Source organism: Bubalus bubalis, chromosome 17 (genome assembly GCF_019923935.1).
Source record: "Bubalus bubalis isolate 160015118507 breed Murrah chromosome 17, NDDB_SH_1, whole genome shotgun sequence".
In the NCBI taxonomy this organism is placed as follows: Eukaryota; Metazoa; Chordata; class Mammalia; order Artiodactyla; family Bovidae; genus Bubalus; species Bubalus bubalis.
In genome coordinates, this window is record NC_059173.1 from 21,265,033 (window position 1) to 21,278,282 (window position 13,250).

Genomic DNA, 13,250 nt, shown 5'->3' on the forward strand with positions numbered 1-13,250 from the left:
AGGGATAGTGGCAGGTCAGGGCCAGCACCAGGGCCAGGACCTGGGCTGCCAGCCCGGGGACTCCCAGAGCCAGAAGCCTGCCATAGCTGCTAGGGACAGTGATCCCAGCCACTGTCCCAAGGGCACTCTTCCCCGCTTGCGCCCCAGTTGCACGGCCAGACATGCCAGTGGTTATTTTTACCCACAGCTTCATTCTTCCGTCGTGTCCCAGATACACCAGGGTGCAGCGTGGCCTAGGGGCTGCCCCGACATCCTTCTGGAACGGGTGAGGAAGGGCTGCCTCGGCCTGGAGGCCCCCTAGGACTGCTCCAGCCCTGCTGGCTGTCCAAGCCAGAGCGACGACCACACTCCCTGGAGGGCACACTGCCAGGTGGTGCAGTCAGTACACTGGAGACAATGAAGGAACAAAGCATGCCCTTGCGGCACCACCTGCCCCCAGGCTAGCTTGGGTGGTGTGTCATTTCACCACACCGGTCTTTATAGTACACCAGGGGACAAGAAAGCACAACGAATGATGCAGTCAGGGTCTCTGCCCCTCCACAGGCCAGCTAGTCAGAAAGACAGCAATCGACACATCAATTAAAAATAAGACTCAGAGGTAGAAGCACGGCAGCCCATGGGGACAGACAGGGTGGGGCGACACTGCAGGGGGGTGGGGCTCAGGAAAGACTTCTCGGAAGAGGTGACATCTGAGCTGAGTCCTGAGAAGAAGCTGGCCAGACAAGGCTCTGGACGAGAGTGGCCCAGGTGGAAGGAACTGCAAGTACGGAGGCTGGAGGTGGAACCAGCTGGGTGGTTCGAGGAACAGAAAGAAGGCCCTTGGTCGCCAGCCTTTCACTTCCCTCCACACCTCCCTCCCCCCGTCTGGTCCCCAGAAGCCCTGCTCCCCACTCTGGGAGCCAGGGGCCCACCCCCAGCCTGGGCACAACTCCTCCTTGACAGCTCCCGTCTTTGCACCTCACTGTGCCAGGTGCCCCAGGAGGATGTCTCTTTACCCCCAGGCTGAGCCAGGCAGAGGTTCAGAAAGCGTTTGTTGATTGACTTACTGAGTGACTGAATGGGCAGCATTGGGGGCCTGAACACACTGGCAGAGTCAGGGCACGTGTGGAGGCAGAGTGTGCTAGGGATCCGAAGTGACCAGGGACTCCCAGGGGGGTGGACTGGCCCCTAAGAGGGGACCCACCCGAATACCGCCAGTGTGATGGGAGGGGCCGCAGCCTGAACCCTTTGGGTTCCCAAGGAAGGAGATGGAACCTAAATGCTCCTCGACGTGTCAACAGCTTCCAGCGAAGCCTCTTACCCTGGATTGACTAGGTTCCTCCCAGAATAAACGTCCCTGGTGGCTCAGAGGTTAAAGCATCTGCCTCCAATGCCGGAGACCTGGGTTCGATCCCTGAGTCGGGAAGATCCCTTGGAGAAGGGCATGGCAACCCACTCCAGTATTCTTGCCTGGAGAATTCCATGGACAGAGGAGCCCCGTAGGCTACACTCCACGGGGTCGCAAAGAGCCAGACACGACTGAGCGACATCACTTTCACTTTCACTTTGAACCCTAGAATGGAACCTTACTTAGAAATGAGCTCTTTGCATATGTAATTATGTGAGATGAGGTCTTACTAGGTGAGAAGAAGAAGAAAGAAGAAGGTTGCTCAGTCATATCCGACTCTTTGCAACCCCATGGACTATACAGTCCATGGAATTCTCCAGGCCAAAATACTGGAGTGGGTAGCCATTTCTTTCTCCAGCGGATCTTCCCAACCCAGGGATCAAACCCCAGGTCTCCTGGATTGCAGCCGGATTCTTTACCAACTGAGCTATTAGGGAAGCCTGGAGAATCCCAGGGATGGGGGAGCCTGGTGGGCTGCCATCTATGGGTTTGCACAGTCGGACACGACTGAAGTGACTTAGCAGCAGCAGCAGCAGTAACTGAGCTATGAGGAAGGACCCTAAATCCAATATGACTGGTGTCCTTAGAAGAAGAGAGAATCTCGGACATAGAAGCACCCAGAGCCACCAGCCGAGGACTGTTTGGGATTATGGGCTGGCCCCATAAGCTGGGAGAGCAGGGGGGCCTCCCCTGGAGCCTTCAGAACGAGCAGAACCCTGTCGACACCTTGATTTCAGACTTCTAGCCTCTAGGATTGCAAGATAGCAAGTTTCTGTACCAGTTTGTGGTACGCTATTACAGGGAAAAGGGCACTAATGCATCTCCCCTCTGCCAGTTCCCAGCTCCATGCAGTCCAACTCACTCTCGGACAAATGCCGCATCAACTCCAGGTGCCAGCAGGCCCTGCCCAGCCTGGCCCCTTACCATGCAGGGCCGCGAGCAGGCCTCAGGGGTTCCCAAGCCCCAGCCCCTGCCCAGGAGTCGGATCACTTCCTGTCCTGTCTCCTTCCTGAGCAAACGGGGCTCCTCGGAGTGCAGCCACTCAGAGTATAGGGAGGAAGAGGGAAAAGTCCGTTTGCCCGTTAGTCACGGTTTCCATCACCAGCACTCGGCCAGGGCTGCAGCCCCACCCTGCCGAATGTCCACCGGGCCCCTGGGCACACCCAGCTCCACCGCCATCCGCCCGCCTCCAGGGGCTGGTGCAGCCCAGCCCCAAATCCTGAGCTTCTCCCGGGAGGGTCCCCCAGCTAGAGCTTGCGAGGACACGAGAAAGTTGTGTGGCATGTGGGTTCTGTGGGTGCGGCTGAGGGTTCCCACTTCTTCCCCAATCTATTTTTAGCAGACAGGGACCCACTCGAGTGTTTGGGGCTCGGTGATCAGCTGCCCAGGGGGCTGGGTCAGGGGTAACACTTGGAGCCTCACAGGGAACAGGGGCTTCCTGTGGGCCAGGCAGGGAGGCACCTCCTGGGGAAACTGAGGTCCCTTGGACCCACAGCCCAGGCCATGTCGTCCCAAGCCGGGTGAGTATGATGTCTAGACTGGAATCTCCCCAACAATGGGTCTGAGAGACTGGTGGTCTTCGTGTCCCAGCAATCATACCAAATCCTTCCACACGTGGCCCCAAACCCCAGAATTGAGAGTTGTGTATGGAACAGGAGATGCTGGCAATACTAGTGTTAGTGATTACAGCTGATGTTTATTAAGCACCTACTATGTGCCATGCCTTCTCTACTTACAAATTTCCTGGATCTGCACATCTACTCTGCAAGTCACAGAATTCTGCTCCCTGTTTTAAACTCTCCAGCCATTCCCGAGAACCCACAATATAAAAACTCAAGTCCTCCCCACTCCATACAGTCCAGTGTAATTTAGATCTAGACCCCACTCAGCTCTCTAACTGGTTTACCTTCCAGGTCTTCTACAAACACTGCCCTTCTTATGCAGATGTGCTCACAATGCCCTGGCCACAGGACCTTTGCACTGGTCATTCTTCTGGCTGAACATCCTTCTCCCAGACACCCACAATGCCCACCTCCATCAGGGTTTCACTCGTACATCACCTCCCCAGAGAGGTCTTCCCTGATTACTCCATCAAAATGAGCTAATCTCACTCCCCACCAATCACTTTCTACTACTATCCCTCATCATAACATCTTCAGACCACAATCAGAAATTATCTGTGTGTTAACATTAGTTTGTCTCTCCAGCTAGAACTAACCTCTCGAGGGCTGGCACCTTTGTTCTCAGCTGAATTCCCAGCACACCTAGAACAGAGCCTGGTGCAGAACAGGCACTCTGTAACTACTTCTTTAGATACATGAAACTGATAGACAAAGACACTAGCTCAGAGAGGCAAAGGCACCTGCCCAAGATCACACAGCTCGTGGGGTCGAGAAGCCCAGACTTCACTGCAGGTCAGGTTCAAGCACTTCCCTGCCTGACCATCTCTCTCTCTTCAGGCCTGGGCAGCTTCAGATGGAAGAGGCAACAGAGGAAAAGAAGGCGAGGCGGGGGATGGGTTGAGACAGACAGAGACAGTGAGACACGGAAGCTGAGCCCCAGGGCCTGGATTCACAGATGGGAGGAAAGGGTAACCTTCAGCCATTAGCAGGGGGAGGGAAAACCTCGGAGAAGTCACCAGTGCCAGATGTTACATAACTCTGGGACGTGCTCCGCCTGCCCACCCGACCCTGCTTCCTGCTGACGTTGTCGGTGGCCACACTCAGGCCAGGTCTGGCGCAAGGCAGGAGGGGACACCCCCTGACCCCCTGCTTCCCCCACTGCTTCCTCCGTTGGCGGAGGGTGACATGTCTTCCTGAGCTCCAGACAGGGCCTGGCCGGCAGCCAGAGGTGGCTGCCCCTGCTTCAGGAATCATAAGGACCTGTCTCCCTCCCGGGATCTGGAGGGTGCGGGGCAGCATCTTGTGAGGCCTGGCTGCACTCTCCAGTGACGCGGAACTCACCCCTGCATGCCGGGTGGCCACTGTCAGGATGGATGGACCCAGGGCCGATGGGGCCCCACATCCCTCAGTGCACTTTCTCAGCAGCCTTCGACGTAAGTCCACTCCCTCGCAGTCAGCAGGGCAAGAGAGCCAACCCCACTCTCCCAAACAGCCCTTTCTCATCCACAAGTGACCGGCCAGGTTCACCCGTCTGCTGGCCTCAGAACATGGCCTGCTGGCCCCCACCTTCTGGGCCACTGCTTCCCACCAAGACCACCTCTGCTGAGTTCTGTGGGAGTCCTGGAACACAGGGAGGGGTCCAGAAAGGGAAGCCGGGCGCCTACAGATGTGAGTTCAAACCCTCTCTGTGGCCTCACCAGGCCCCTCTCCCATCTGACCTCAGCATCTTCACCTGAGGATGGGGTCAAGGTGACAACCTCAGGGGTCTGGGGAGGGGCCCAAGATGGTGCTCAGGGTCCCCCTGCTGCTCACACCCCCTCCTCCTCCTCAGCCCACCAGTGATGCCGCCTGTCCTCCAGCAAGTTCAGGGTCTGGGGACAAGGAGGATGACCGTCTCCATCAACTTTGGCTGCACTTTGCTGGAACCCGCACAATCTACCTCAAGCCCAGCCCCCGCTGGGCGGCCTCTCAGCTCACAAGCCTTCAATGATTCCCAGTGTCCATTAAAGAAAGACTCAGTTCCTCAGCCCAGCAGGAAACCCCACCCACATGTATATGGATGGCACCTGCCATTTCTTCCCTGGCACATAGTAGGCACTCAGTAAAGCCATGCCGAGCGTGCAAGGGGGGTGAGGTCCAATACTTATTAAGCATTGATCAAGGACCACGCCTGGCCCTTTATAAGTAGGAAAGCCTCTGCAGCTCACAGCAACCCCACGAGGGGGGCCGGCCTTACCTCCTTTAAAGAGAGGCTGAGTGCCACGGGCACCACCAGTCAGGAGGCAGCAGAGCTCTGTGTGCCCTTTAGCCCAGGGCCCCACTCTGTACCATCTGGCTAGGCTGCCTCTTTGGATGAGTGAATGAATGAATGAACCAATCGATTAATGAACCAATTCCTCAGGCAATCCAGGAGTGGACATACTCTACACCCAATCAACAACCAAAAGAGATGCGACACCCCATCTCTCAGTGCACTTTCTCCGCAGCCTTCAATGTAAGTCCACTCCTTCGCAGTCAGCAGGGAAGGAGTGCATTTACATTGTCCAGTCATCCAAGCCACCAGGTACCAGGTGGCCACAGGCAATTCACTACTGAACCCGCCAACACTGCCACCGCCACATGGCTCTCAGTGAGGGACGCTTACGACATGCCAGGAACACTTCTAAGCACCCCACGCCCATTTCACTCAAATCGTTCCCACAGCAGCCCTTTGAGGTGGACATGTGTGTGCTCAGTCGTGTCTGACTCTTTGTGACCCCATGGACTACAGCCTGTCAGGCTCCTCTGTCCATGGGGATTCTCCAGGCAAGAATACTGGTCTCTTCGAGGGGATCTTCCCCACCCAGGGATCGAACCCATGTCTCTTGTATCTCCTGCATTGGCAGGTAGATTCTTTATCAACTATGCCACCTGGGAAACCCACTTTTGAGGTAAGAATTATCCCAATTTCCTAAGTGGGGAAACTAAGGCCCAGAGAAGACAAACCACTCACCCAAGGTTGCAGAGCTAGAAAGCATCAGAATCTGCATTTGAATCTGGGTGTCTGGGGCGAGTCCCTACCATGGCTGTTCCTGCACATATTATTCAAGACAGCACTTGAATAACACCCTTGAGAAGAAAAGCGGGGGGCCAGTGGCTTTAAAATAAAAACGATGCTGATACCACTGCTAGCAGTTAGGGCAGCCGGAGTTCTAGGAGTAAGGGTGTCATTATCATTTACAGATGAGGAAACTGAGGCTCGTGGGGTGAAGCCACTACCCAAGGTCACAGGTGTCAATTCATGAAGCCAGGACTTGATTTCACTTTCTCCCAGAAGACGAGCCACACCACCTATCCAGCTAGTACCTCTGGTTCCCCAACCCACCCTCTCAAGTTCTGGGGTCGTCAGGGGTGCAGCAGGGCCGTGTCCCAACGAAACCTGGAAAGTGAGGCTGTGGGCCAGCAGGCTGTGAGAGGAGACTCCTGTAACCCAATAGCCTGGGGAAGGCACGCTGGTGTGTGGGCTCTGGGCTGGGCTGAGCAGGGAATGGGAGGGGGAGGGGAGAGGCAGGGAGGACTGACAGGTCAGAGGGAAGAGGGAAGGGAGCAGGAAGAAGGCCTTTCTGTCCCTGGGGGATGTCAGGGCCAGCCCCTGCCCCTGCTGTGTACAGGTGACCTGCCACCCACCTCCAACCACCACCGCCACCTTGTGCTACGGGATCTTAGCAAGCGTTGTGTTAGAGACCAGGTGCCCCTCAGCCTCAGCCCTCACCATCTTCCTCCCTGCAGAAACCAGAGTCCTGGAAAATCTAGAAGACCAGCAGAGCTCCCTCGTGTTTGAATGAGCCCTGCCTGGAGCTTGAGGAGGAACAGAGGAGCACCGGGAACCAACTGTAGAGCAAGCAGGGGAGGGGCAGGAGGCACAGCCCGACCGGACACAATGGGGACGGGGTGCAGGCAGAGGCCTGACCCAGTGAAGCCTGCAGGTGGGCCTCAGCCCTGACCACAGGGCCATGGCAATAGCATCTTCCTCCAACCAAGAATACTCATGGGGCTGGGAGTGGGTGGGCTAAGTCGTTTAGTCATGTCGGACTCTTTGCGACCCCATAGACTGTGGCCAGGCTCCCCTGTCCATGGGATTCTCCAGGCAAGAATATTGGGGTGGGCTGCAATTTCCTCCTCCAGGGGATCTTCCTGACCCAAAGACTGAACCCATGTCTTTTATGTCTCCTGCATTGGCAGGCGCGTTCTTTACCAATTGCACCACCTGGGAAGCCCAGGGGGCTGCGGAGTGATGTCCTCAGATTTAGCACAGCGCTCCAGGAGCATTCAAGGAGGGAGATTTTGGTCCCTGATCCGCCTGCCACGCTGTGTGACCCCAGCAGCTTGCTTGCCCTCTCTGGACCACGGTGGGCTGCATGAGGAGCAATTCAACCCCACCCCCCAGACAGACTGCACATACTTCAAACCCAGCAGAAGCCGCCCAACCATGGGGAACTGGGGGGTGGAGAGCTGTGTGTCCCCCTCCTGCCCCCTCACATCTGCAAGGAACTACGCAGCCTGCCGACCAGAGGCATGAGCCCTCAGGTCACGTAGCTGTGGGTTCACCCCCAAGTGAGCTGTTTATGAGCCTGGCTGAGTCTCAGTTTCCCCAGATCTGAAATGATGACCGTGCTTGACATGTCACAAGTGTGCCCAAAAGGGGAAGAGAGAGGGATGGAGGGAGGGAGAGAGAGAGGAGGAAGACAGGGAGGCAGAGAGAGAGAGGGAAAAGAAAAGGGAAAAAAACAAGAGAGAAGAAAAAATGCCGCCCCCAAATGGCCCTGTAACAGCTTCCCAGTAACAGCTGCGGAGGACGTGTGCAGACCATTCATAGGAGCAGTGAGGCGAGCCCGCCCCTTCTGTGCTCCTGGGGGAGGGAGAGCTCTGAGCTGCTTCTCCAGTCCCCTGGCGGACAGGGCTGGGCTGGCTGCTCCCCGGGGTGGCCCTGAGACTGAGTTCAAACGGGAGTTGGGGGAGATGCTGACTTAGGGTTCATCTGCCCCGGGTCTTCATTCCAATGTGCTGACAGCCCAAGTCCCTGGTGAGTCAGTGCCTTGACCCACCACGCTCCTTCCTTCCTCCCTGCCCCGAGCTCAAGGCCCTCAGAGGGGTCTGACCGGGGAGTACTAGTGAGGAGGGGGCGGGGGGTGGTGGTGGAGCCCGGGAGGCGGGAGGGTGGGCCTGTCCATCGAAGTACCCAGGAGGGATGCCGACAGCATGGGATCAATCCCAGCAGCTTTCCAGGGGGACCACTGAGCAAGAACCGGGAGGGGCTGAATCCTGAGCGAGACCTGGTGTTAAGACCCCTCCCTGCCCAGGGCTCCGGGGCCGCAGCGACCACATGGGCCCACGGTGTGACCCCAGTGGGGAAGGAGGGGAGAGGAGGTTGTGGGGGGGACTCACCATCTTCAGCTTGTGCTGCTGTAGAATCTCATCCAGGTTCTGCCTCTTCTTGTAGTTGAAGTAGAAGTTCTTACACTGGGACACGGTCTTGGAGCCCACCATCCGGGCGATGGCCGACCAGTTCCGGCCGTGTTCCAGGAGACCTATGGGAGGAGGACAGCATGTGAGGGGCGCATCAGGGGGCTGGAAGGGCAGAGAGGGCCTGTGTCCATGGCATGGAGAGCAGAGCCCCAGGCCAAAAACAGCCCTGATCCCGGGCCTCAGGCTCACTGCACCCGTCCAGGGTTTCTGGAAAGAGACACACATGGGATTGGGCTGGTGGGGGAGGGCACAAGAAGGAGGGGGCTGGGCTCCCTGAGAGAGGCCTGGGCTCCAGGAACTGGAAGGGCAGGTGGGAACAGCCAGGGTGCACCCCCGCTGAGGTCACCATCAAGGGTTCTGGGGGCTGAGGGCTGAGGTCAGGGGCACAGACCCCGCCCGGGGCCCCACCTCTCCTCCTCCCCTGCCGGTCGTGACCCGGCACTGACACTCGCTCGCAGCTGCAGACGAGGAGGCCTCGGGAGACCGGGCTGTTTTCCGGCCGCACCGGGCCAGGGAAAGGAAGGAACGTGTGAGCAGGGGTGGGAGGGTGGAGTTCGGGTGGGGGTGAATCAGGCCAGGAGCCTCCGCGCCCAGGTTAACCGGGGCAACCCCAAGCTCCCCTGGGACACCTAAAGGCCCACCCTGGACTCGGGCCCCACCAGGTTGGTTCGGGATCTGGGGTGGACTTGCCCCCACAAACCACAGCCACCCTCATCTCCATGAGCTTCTCACACAGCCTCAGAGACTCCTGATGTGGGGAGAAACCCCTAGGAATTGGCAGGCACCACCCCAGACTCACCTAGGGCAGAGAAAGCTCCCTCCACGCCCACAGACTTGGGCCAGAGCTGCGCCTCCAGCTCCTATTCCATTTTCAACGCCGTAAACGCCAGGCTCAGCAGAAATGTAGTCCCCCCGACCCCCCCACCCCCACCTCAAGCCGGCCCTGAGTCTCAGCCCATCTGCCCGCCGTGCTCCCAGTACACGGGCTCGCCTCACATCAGCCGGTGCCTCTATGTTTTTATGTCTCGTATCTCCTGGTGAGCAGCGTGCCTTGTGCGCCCAGGTCAGCCCGAGCAGGTAGGGCCTGCCCCCGCTCCTGACGGCTGCAGGAGGGGCTGAGGGGAGGTTCCAGCCTCCAGGGGCTGCGGGGCAGGACTGGGCCCCCAGAGGGCAGCAGGAACGAAGCCTGAGTCACGTTGCTGGGAACAGAGCGGCCTCTGAGCCCCGGAGCTAGACTCCTAACGACTAGCGAAAGATTTCCCATAACGAAGTTTGAGCTCGTTTTCCTTGAATCAAATCAAGCTGCAAGCCAGGAGGGCTATATTTTGCAGGGGTGGGAGCCTGAGGGGCTAACATTCTGACTGTCGATATTTTCTTTCATTCATTCATCCATCCCTCCATCCCTCCATCTACCCATTCATTCAAACATGTGCCGGCGGCTTGCTACATACAACGCTCACACAGAAATAAAACAGCATCAAAAACAACATCAACAAACCACCGTGTCACATGGCCGAGCAACCTGGAGTTTGCAAAGCCCTTCAAAGACTTGGTTCCCTCTTATCCTTGCTGTCGAGGCCACGGCCGTTTTCACATCCCCTGGACGGGAGGGAAACCGATGCTCCAGAGATCAGAGCAATTCACAAGCTCATGGGGTGGGCCATGGGGCCGAGTGGACGTGGGGACCGGCTCCCGCCTATAGGCCCAGCGGGGTGGGGGAGGGGGTGCTGGACTGACAGGCCACCTGCTCCCCTGCGGAGGCCACTGGGCCACGTGGCTCCACGGCCGCTGCTCAGGGTTCCTCAAGGACAGGCACGGGGCGGGGGGTTGGGGGGGGTTGGTGGGGTGGGGGGAGCTGGGGCATGGGATCAAGTGTAACCCAGCCCCCTGACCTTTCCCGCCGCCTGCGCCAGCAGCAGCTGCCACTTCCAGAGAACCTGGCCGAGGACGATGGGGACGCGTTTATTTATATTTCCCCAACCGGGGCCAAGAGAGCCCAGGCAAACACGTTGGGCCGGAACCCCGGGAGGGAGAGGGCGGGTCTCCCATCTGGGCCTGCTGGGGGGGTAAGTATGTGGGGGGTAGGGGGGTGGACAAGGACCCAGGGGGTGGCTGGACCCCAGGGAGGTTGACATTTACAAACTGGACACATAAATAAGGAGATGGCGTGGAGTTGGCTGAGAGGCTGAGGTTCTAATTAACTCCACTCGTGGCAGCAGCAGGGGCTTGGGGGGCAGGGGGGGTGTTGCCCAGCCCTGCCTGAAAGCTGCCTGGGAAGGACCGCTGGACTAAGCCATCCCGAAGCCCTGCCCAGACTTGCTGTGTGTGGTCCCCGCCATTCCCTCTGCTGTCTGGGCCTCAGTTTCTTTAAGTGCTGTGCAAAGAGCTGGGGTGAGTGTCCTAATATTACCAGCCAGGACACCTGGGGTGGGGGTGGACGGGTATGGGGTGTCTTCTGGTTCTGAGAACCCAGACCAAGGGTGCTGGGCACAGGGAGATGCCCTGTAGACCTCACCATGCTTCGGGGACAACCTGAACCTGATGAGGCGTAAAGCCCCCACCTCTCGACCTGGAGAGAGCACCTCTGAGCACACACTGTCCAGGACCCCTCCCGGATCCACCTCAACACAGACCTCCTTCCCGGGGAGCCCCCACCCGACAGCCAGAGAGGCTGGGAAGGGGCCCTAGAAGAAAGTGAGGGTGGGACCCCACGGTAGAGAAACCCCGAGTCCTCCCCCCAGCCTGAGGTCCTTGTCACCCCTGGGGTCCCCGTCACCGTGGCCCAAAAGGCCCCCCAATCCCCAGTCCCCTCCCCGGAGCCACTCACTCACATCCTCTCATCTGCGTCTCCCCCTCGGCCAAGTTTTCCGGAAACATACGGCTTGGAGGATGCTCCAGGGATCGGAGCTGGGAGCAGCGGGCTGGGAGGCGGGAGGCTGGGCGGCCGTGGTGCCGGCTCCGCAAGGCTTCTGGCTGGCGTCTGCTGGCGGCTCAGCTCAGCCTCACATCCTTCTCGTCCAACGGCGGCGCGAGGGAGGAGGGAGGGAGGGAGATGGAGGAGGGGGGAGGGAGGAGGGAGGGGCCGGGCGGTGGGAGGGGCCGGGCGGCGGAGGGCGGCAGGCGGAGGCTGGCTCCGGGGAGGGCGGGGAAGCAGCTCCGTGCTGCGCGCGCCGGCCCGCCGGCCCGCCCGCCCGCCGTGGTGGCCCAGGGCTCCTCCGGCAGCGCTGCCACCCCTGAGCCGTCCCCCCCACCACCCCCCCGCTCCCGGCAGCTGCGGGCATGCGAGGTGCCCTTCGCCTGATGGGGGAGGGCGGCGGGAAGTTGTCGGCTGTATGCTCGGTGCCCCGTGCCAGGCGTCACCAGGGAGCACCGCGTCCGCGCCTCCTCCGGGCACCGACGTGCCCAGCGTGGGCGCTTAGCCCCCGACCCCTGACGCCCCCACCGGGGAGAAACCAAAGACCCCACCCCCACCCCCACCGCCTGTCCGGCAGCCTCGCCGCGGCGCGCAAGGACTCGGCCGATCTTCCTGCTGCCTGACCCAGCGAGACGCGTCAGGGCTGAATGTGACCTCCAGACTGAGGCTCCCGGGAGCGGGCGGGCGGGGGAGCGTGGCAGAAGCCCAGGTTCAGAAGGGGGCGGGCCAACTTGGCACTGGCCTCCCCCTCCCTCTCTCCCATCCGTGGCGGTGGCGGCGTCAGCAGCGGTAAGAACAGATGAGAGTTCAGAAAAACAGAGCTTCTCCACCCCGGCAAGCAGCCGGGGAGCAAACAGCTTCTTCCGCCGTCATTCCCCTGTGCGCTGGTTCCACCTGTGGTCTGACCCCCTTCCCGCCTGACTGCTGCCAGGGCGGCCAGGCCCATTGTGGGGGACTCTAGAAGTCTGGATGGGCTGGAAGGGGGCGGTGGGTAGGCAGGGCTAGGTTCGCCTTCTAGGAGGAAACTTAGAATCTGAGGGGATTCTTCCAAATGCAAATGAGACCTCCAACCCCTGAGGATGGGAGGGGGGAGGGTCTGGAGTCCTTAGAGAGCTCTCTGCTCCCCGAGGGTCTTGGGGCCATGGCTACCTTTTTCTTCCCTCTCTGAGACACCCAGGTCAGCCTGTGCCCCATAAAAAACACCTGCTACAGATGCCCCAGGCAGCTCCCAGGGAGTTGAAAGTTAACTGAGTTGAACTTTGGAGCGAGATCCAGGTCACGAATGATATCTTCAACTCCCAGGTCATTGACCTGCTCATCCCTTCTGCCTTCAAGCCTTTCCATCCTGCCCACGAAACCCAAGGAACAACGGTCCACCCCTGTCCCACCACCTTGCCCACAGACCTCGCCGTGAGCCCTGGGGCACACCCCCAAGGAGGACAACAGAGCCCAACCGTGTTGGGGAGCTGGACATCCCACCCGAGTCCCACGTCCTTTCCCTGCAAGGGAGGCCCAAGGGAGCTTCTAAGGATGCCAATCCAATCGGGTCACTCCTCTGCTTCAGATTTGCCAGTGATGACCCAATGCTCTTGGAATAACACCCAAAGGCTTTGGCGTGGTGCATGAGGCCCCGTAGACTCGCCCTGCCCCCGTTGTCCAACTTGATTCCTACCTCTCCCCTTGCTCCAGCCACCCACCAGGACCTTTCCTGCCCAGCCCCTAGGTGTGCCCCAGGGCATCTGTACTCACTGTCCCTGCTGCCTGCATGGCTTTTTCACAGATCTCCTTCTGCCTTCCTTCACTTCTCAGCTTCAAGGGACAG

The 13,250-nt window shown here is 59.4% G+C and overlaps 1 protein-coding gene across 17 annotated transcripts in view; it reads right to left on the reverse strand.

Annotated features, from left to right (window-relative positions):
- Positions 1-13,250, reverse strand: part of NCOR2 (nuclear receptor corepressor 2) — a 238,145-nt gene that overhangs the window by 51,285 nt on the left and 173,610 nt on the right. For all 17 annotated transcript variants that reach the window (XM_045163104.1, XM_025267798.3, XM_025267796.3 and 14 more), the window contains one exon: positions 8,434-8,576. In XM_045163104.1, coding sequence (XP_045019039.1) covers positions 8,434-8,576 — 143 coding nt within the window. The remainder of the gene's footprint in view (positions 1-8,433; positions 8,577-13,250) is intronic.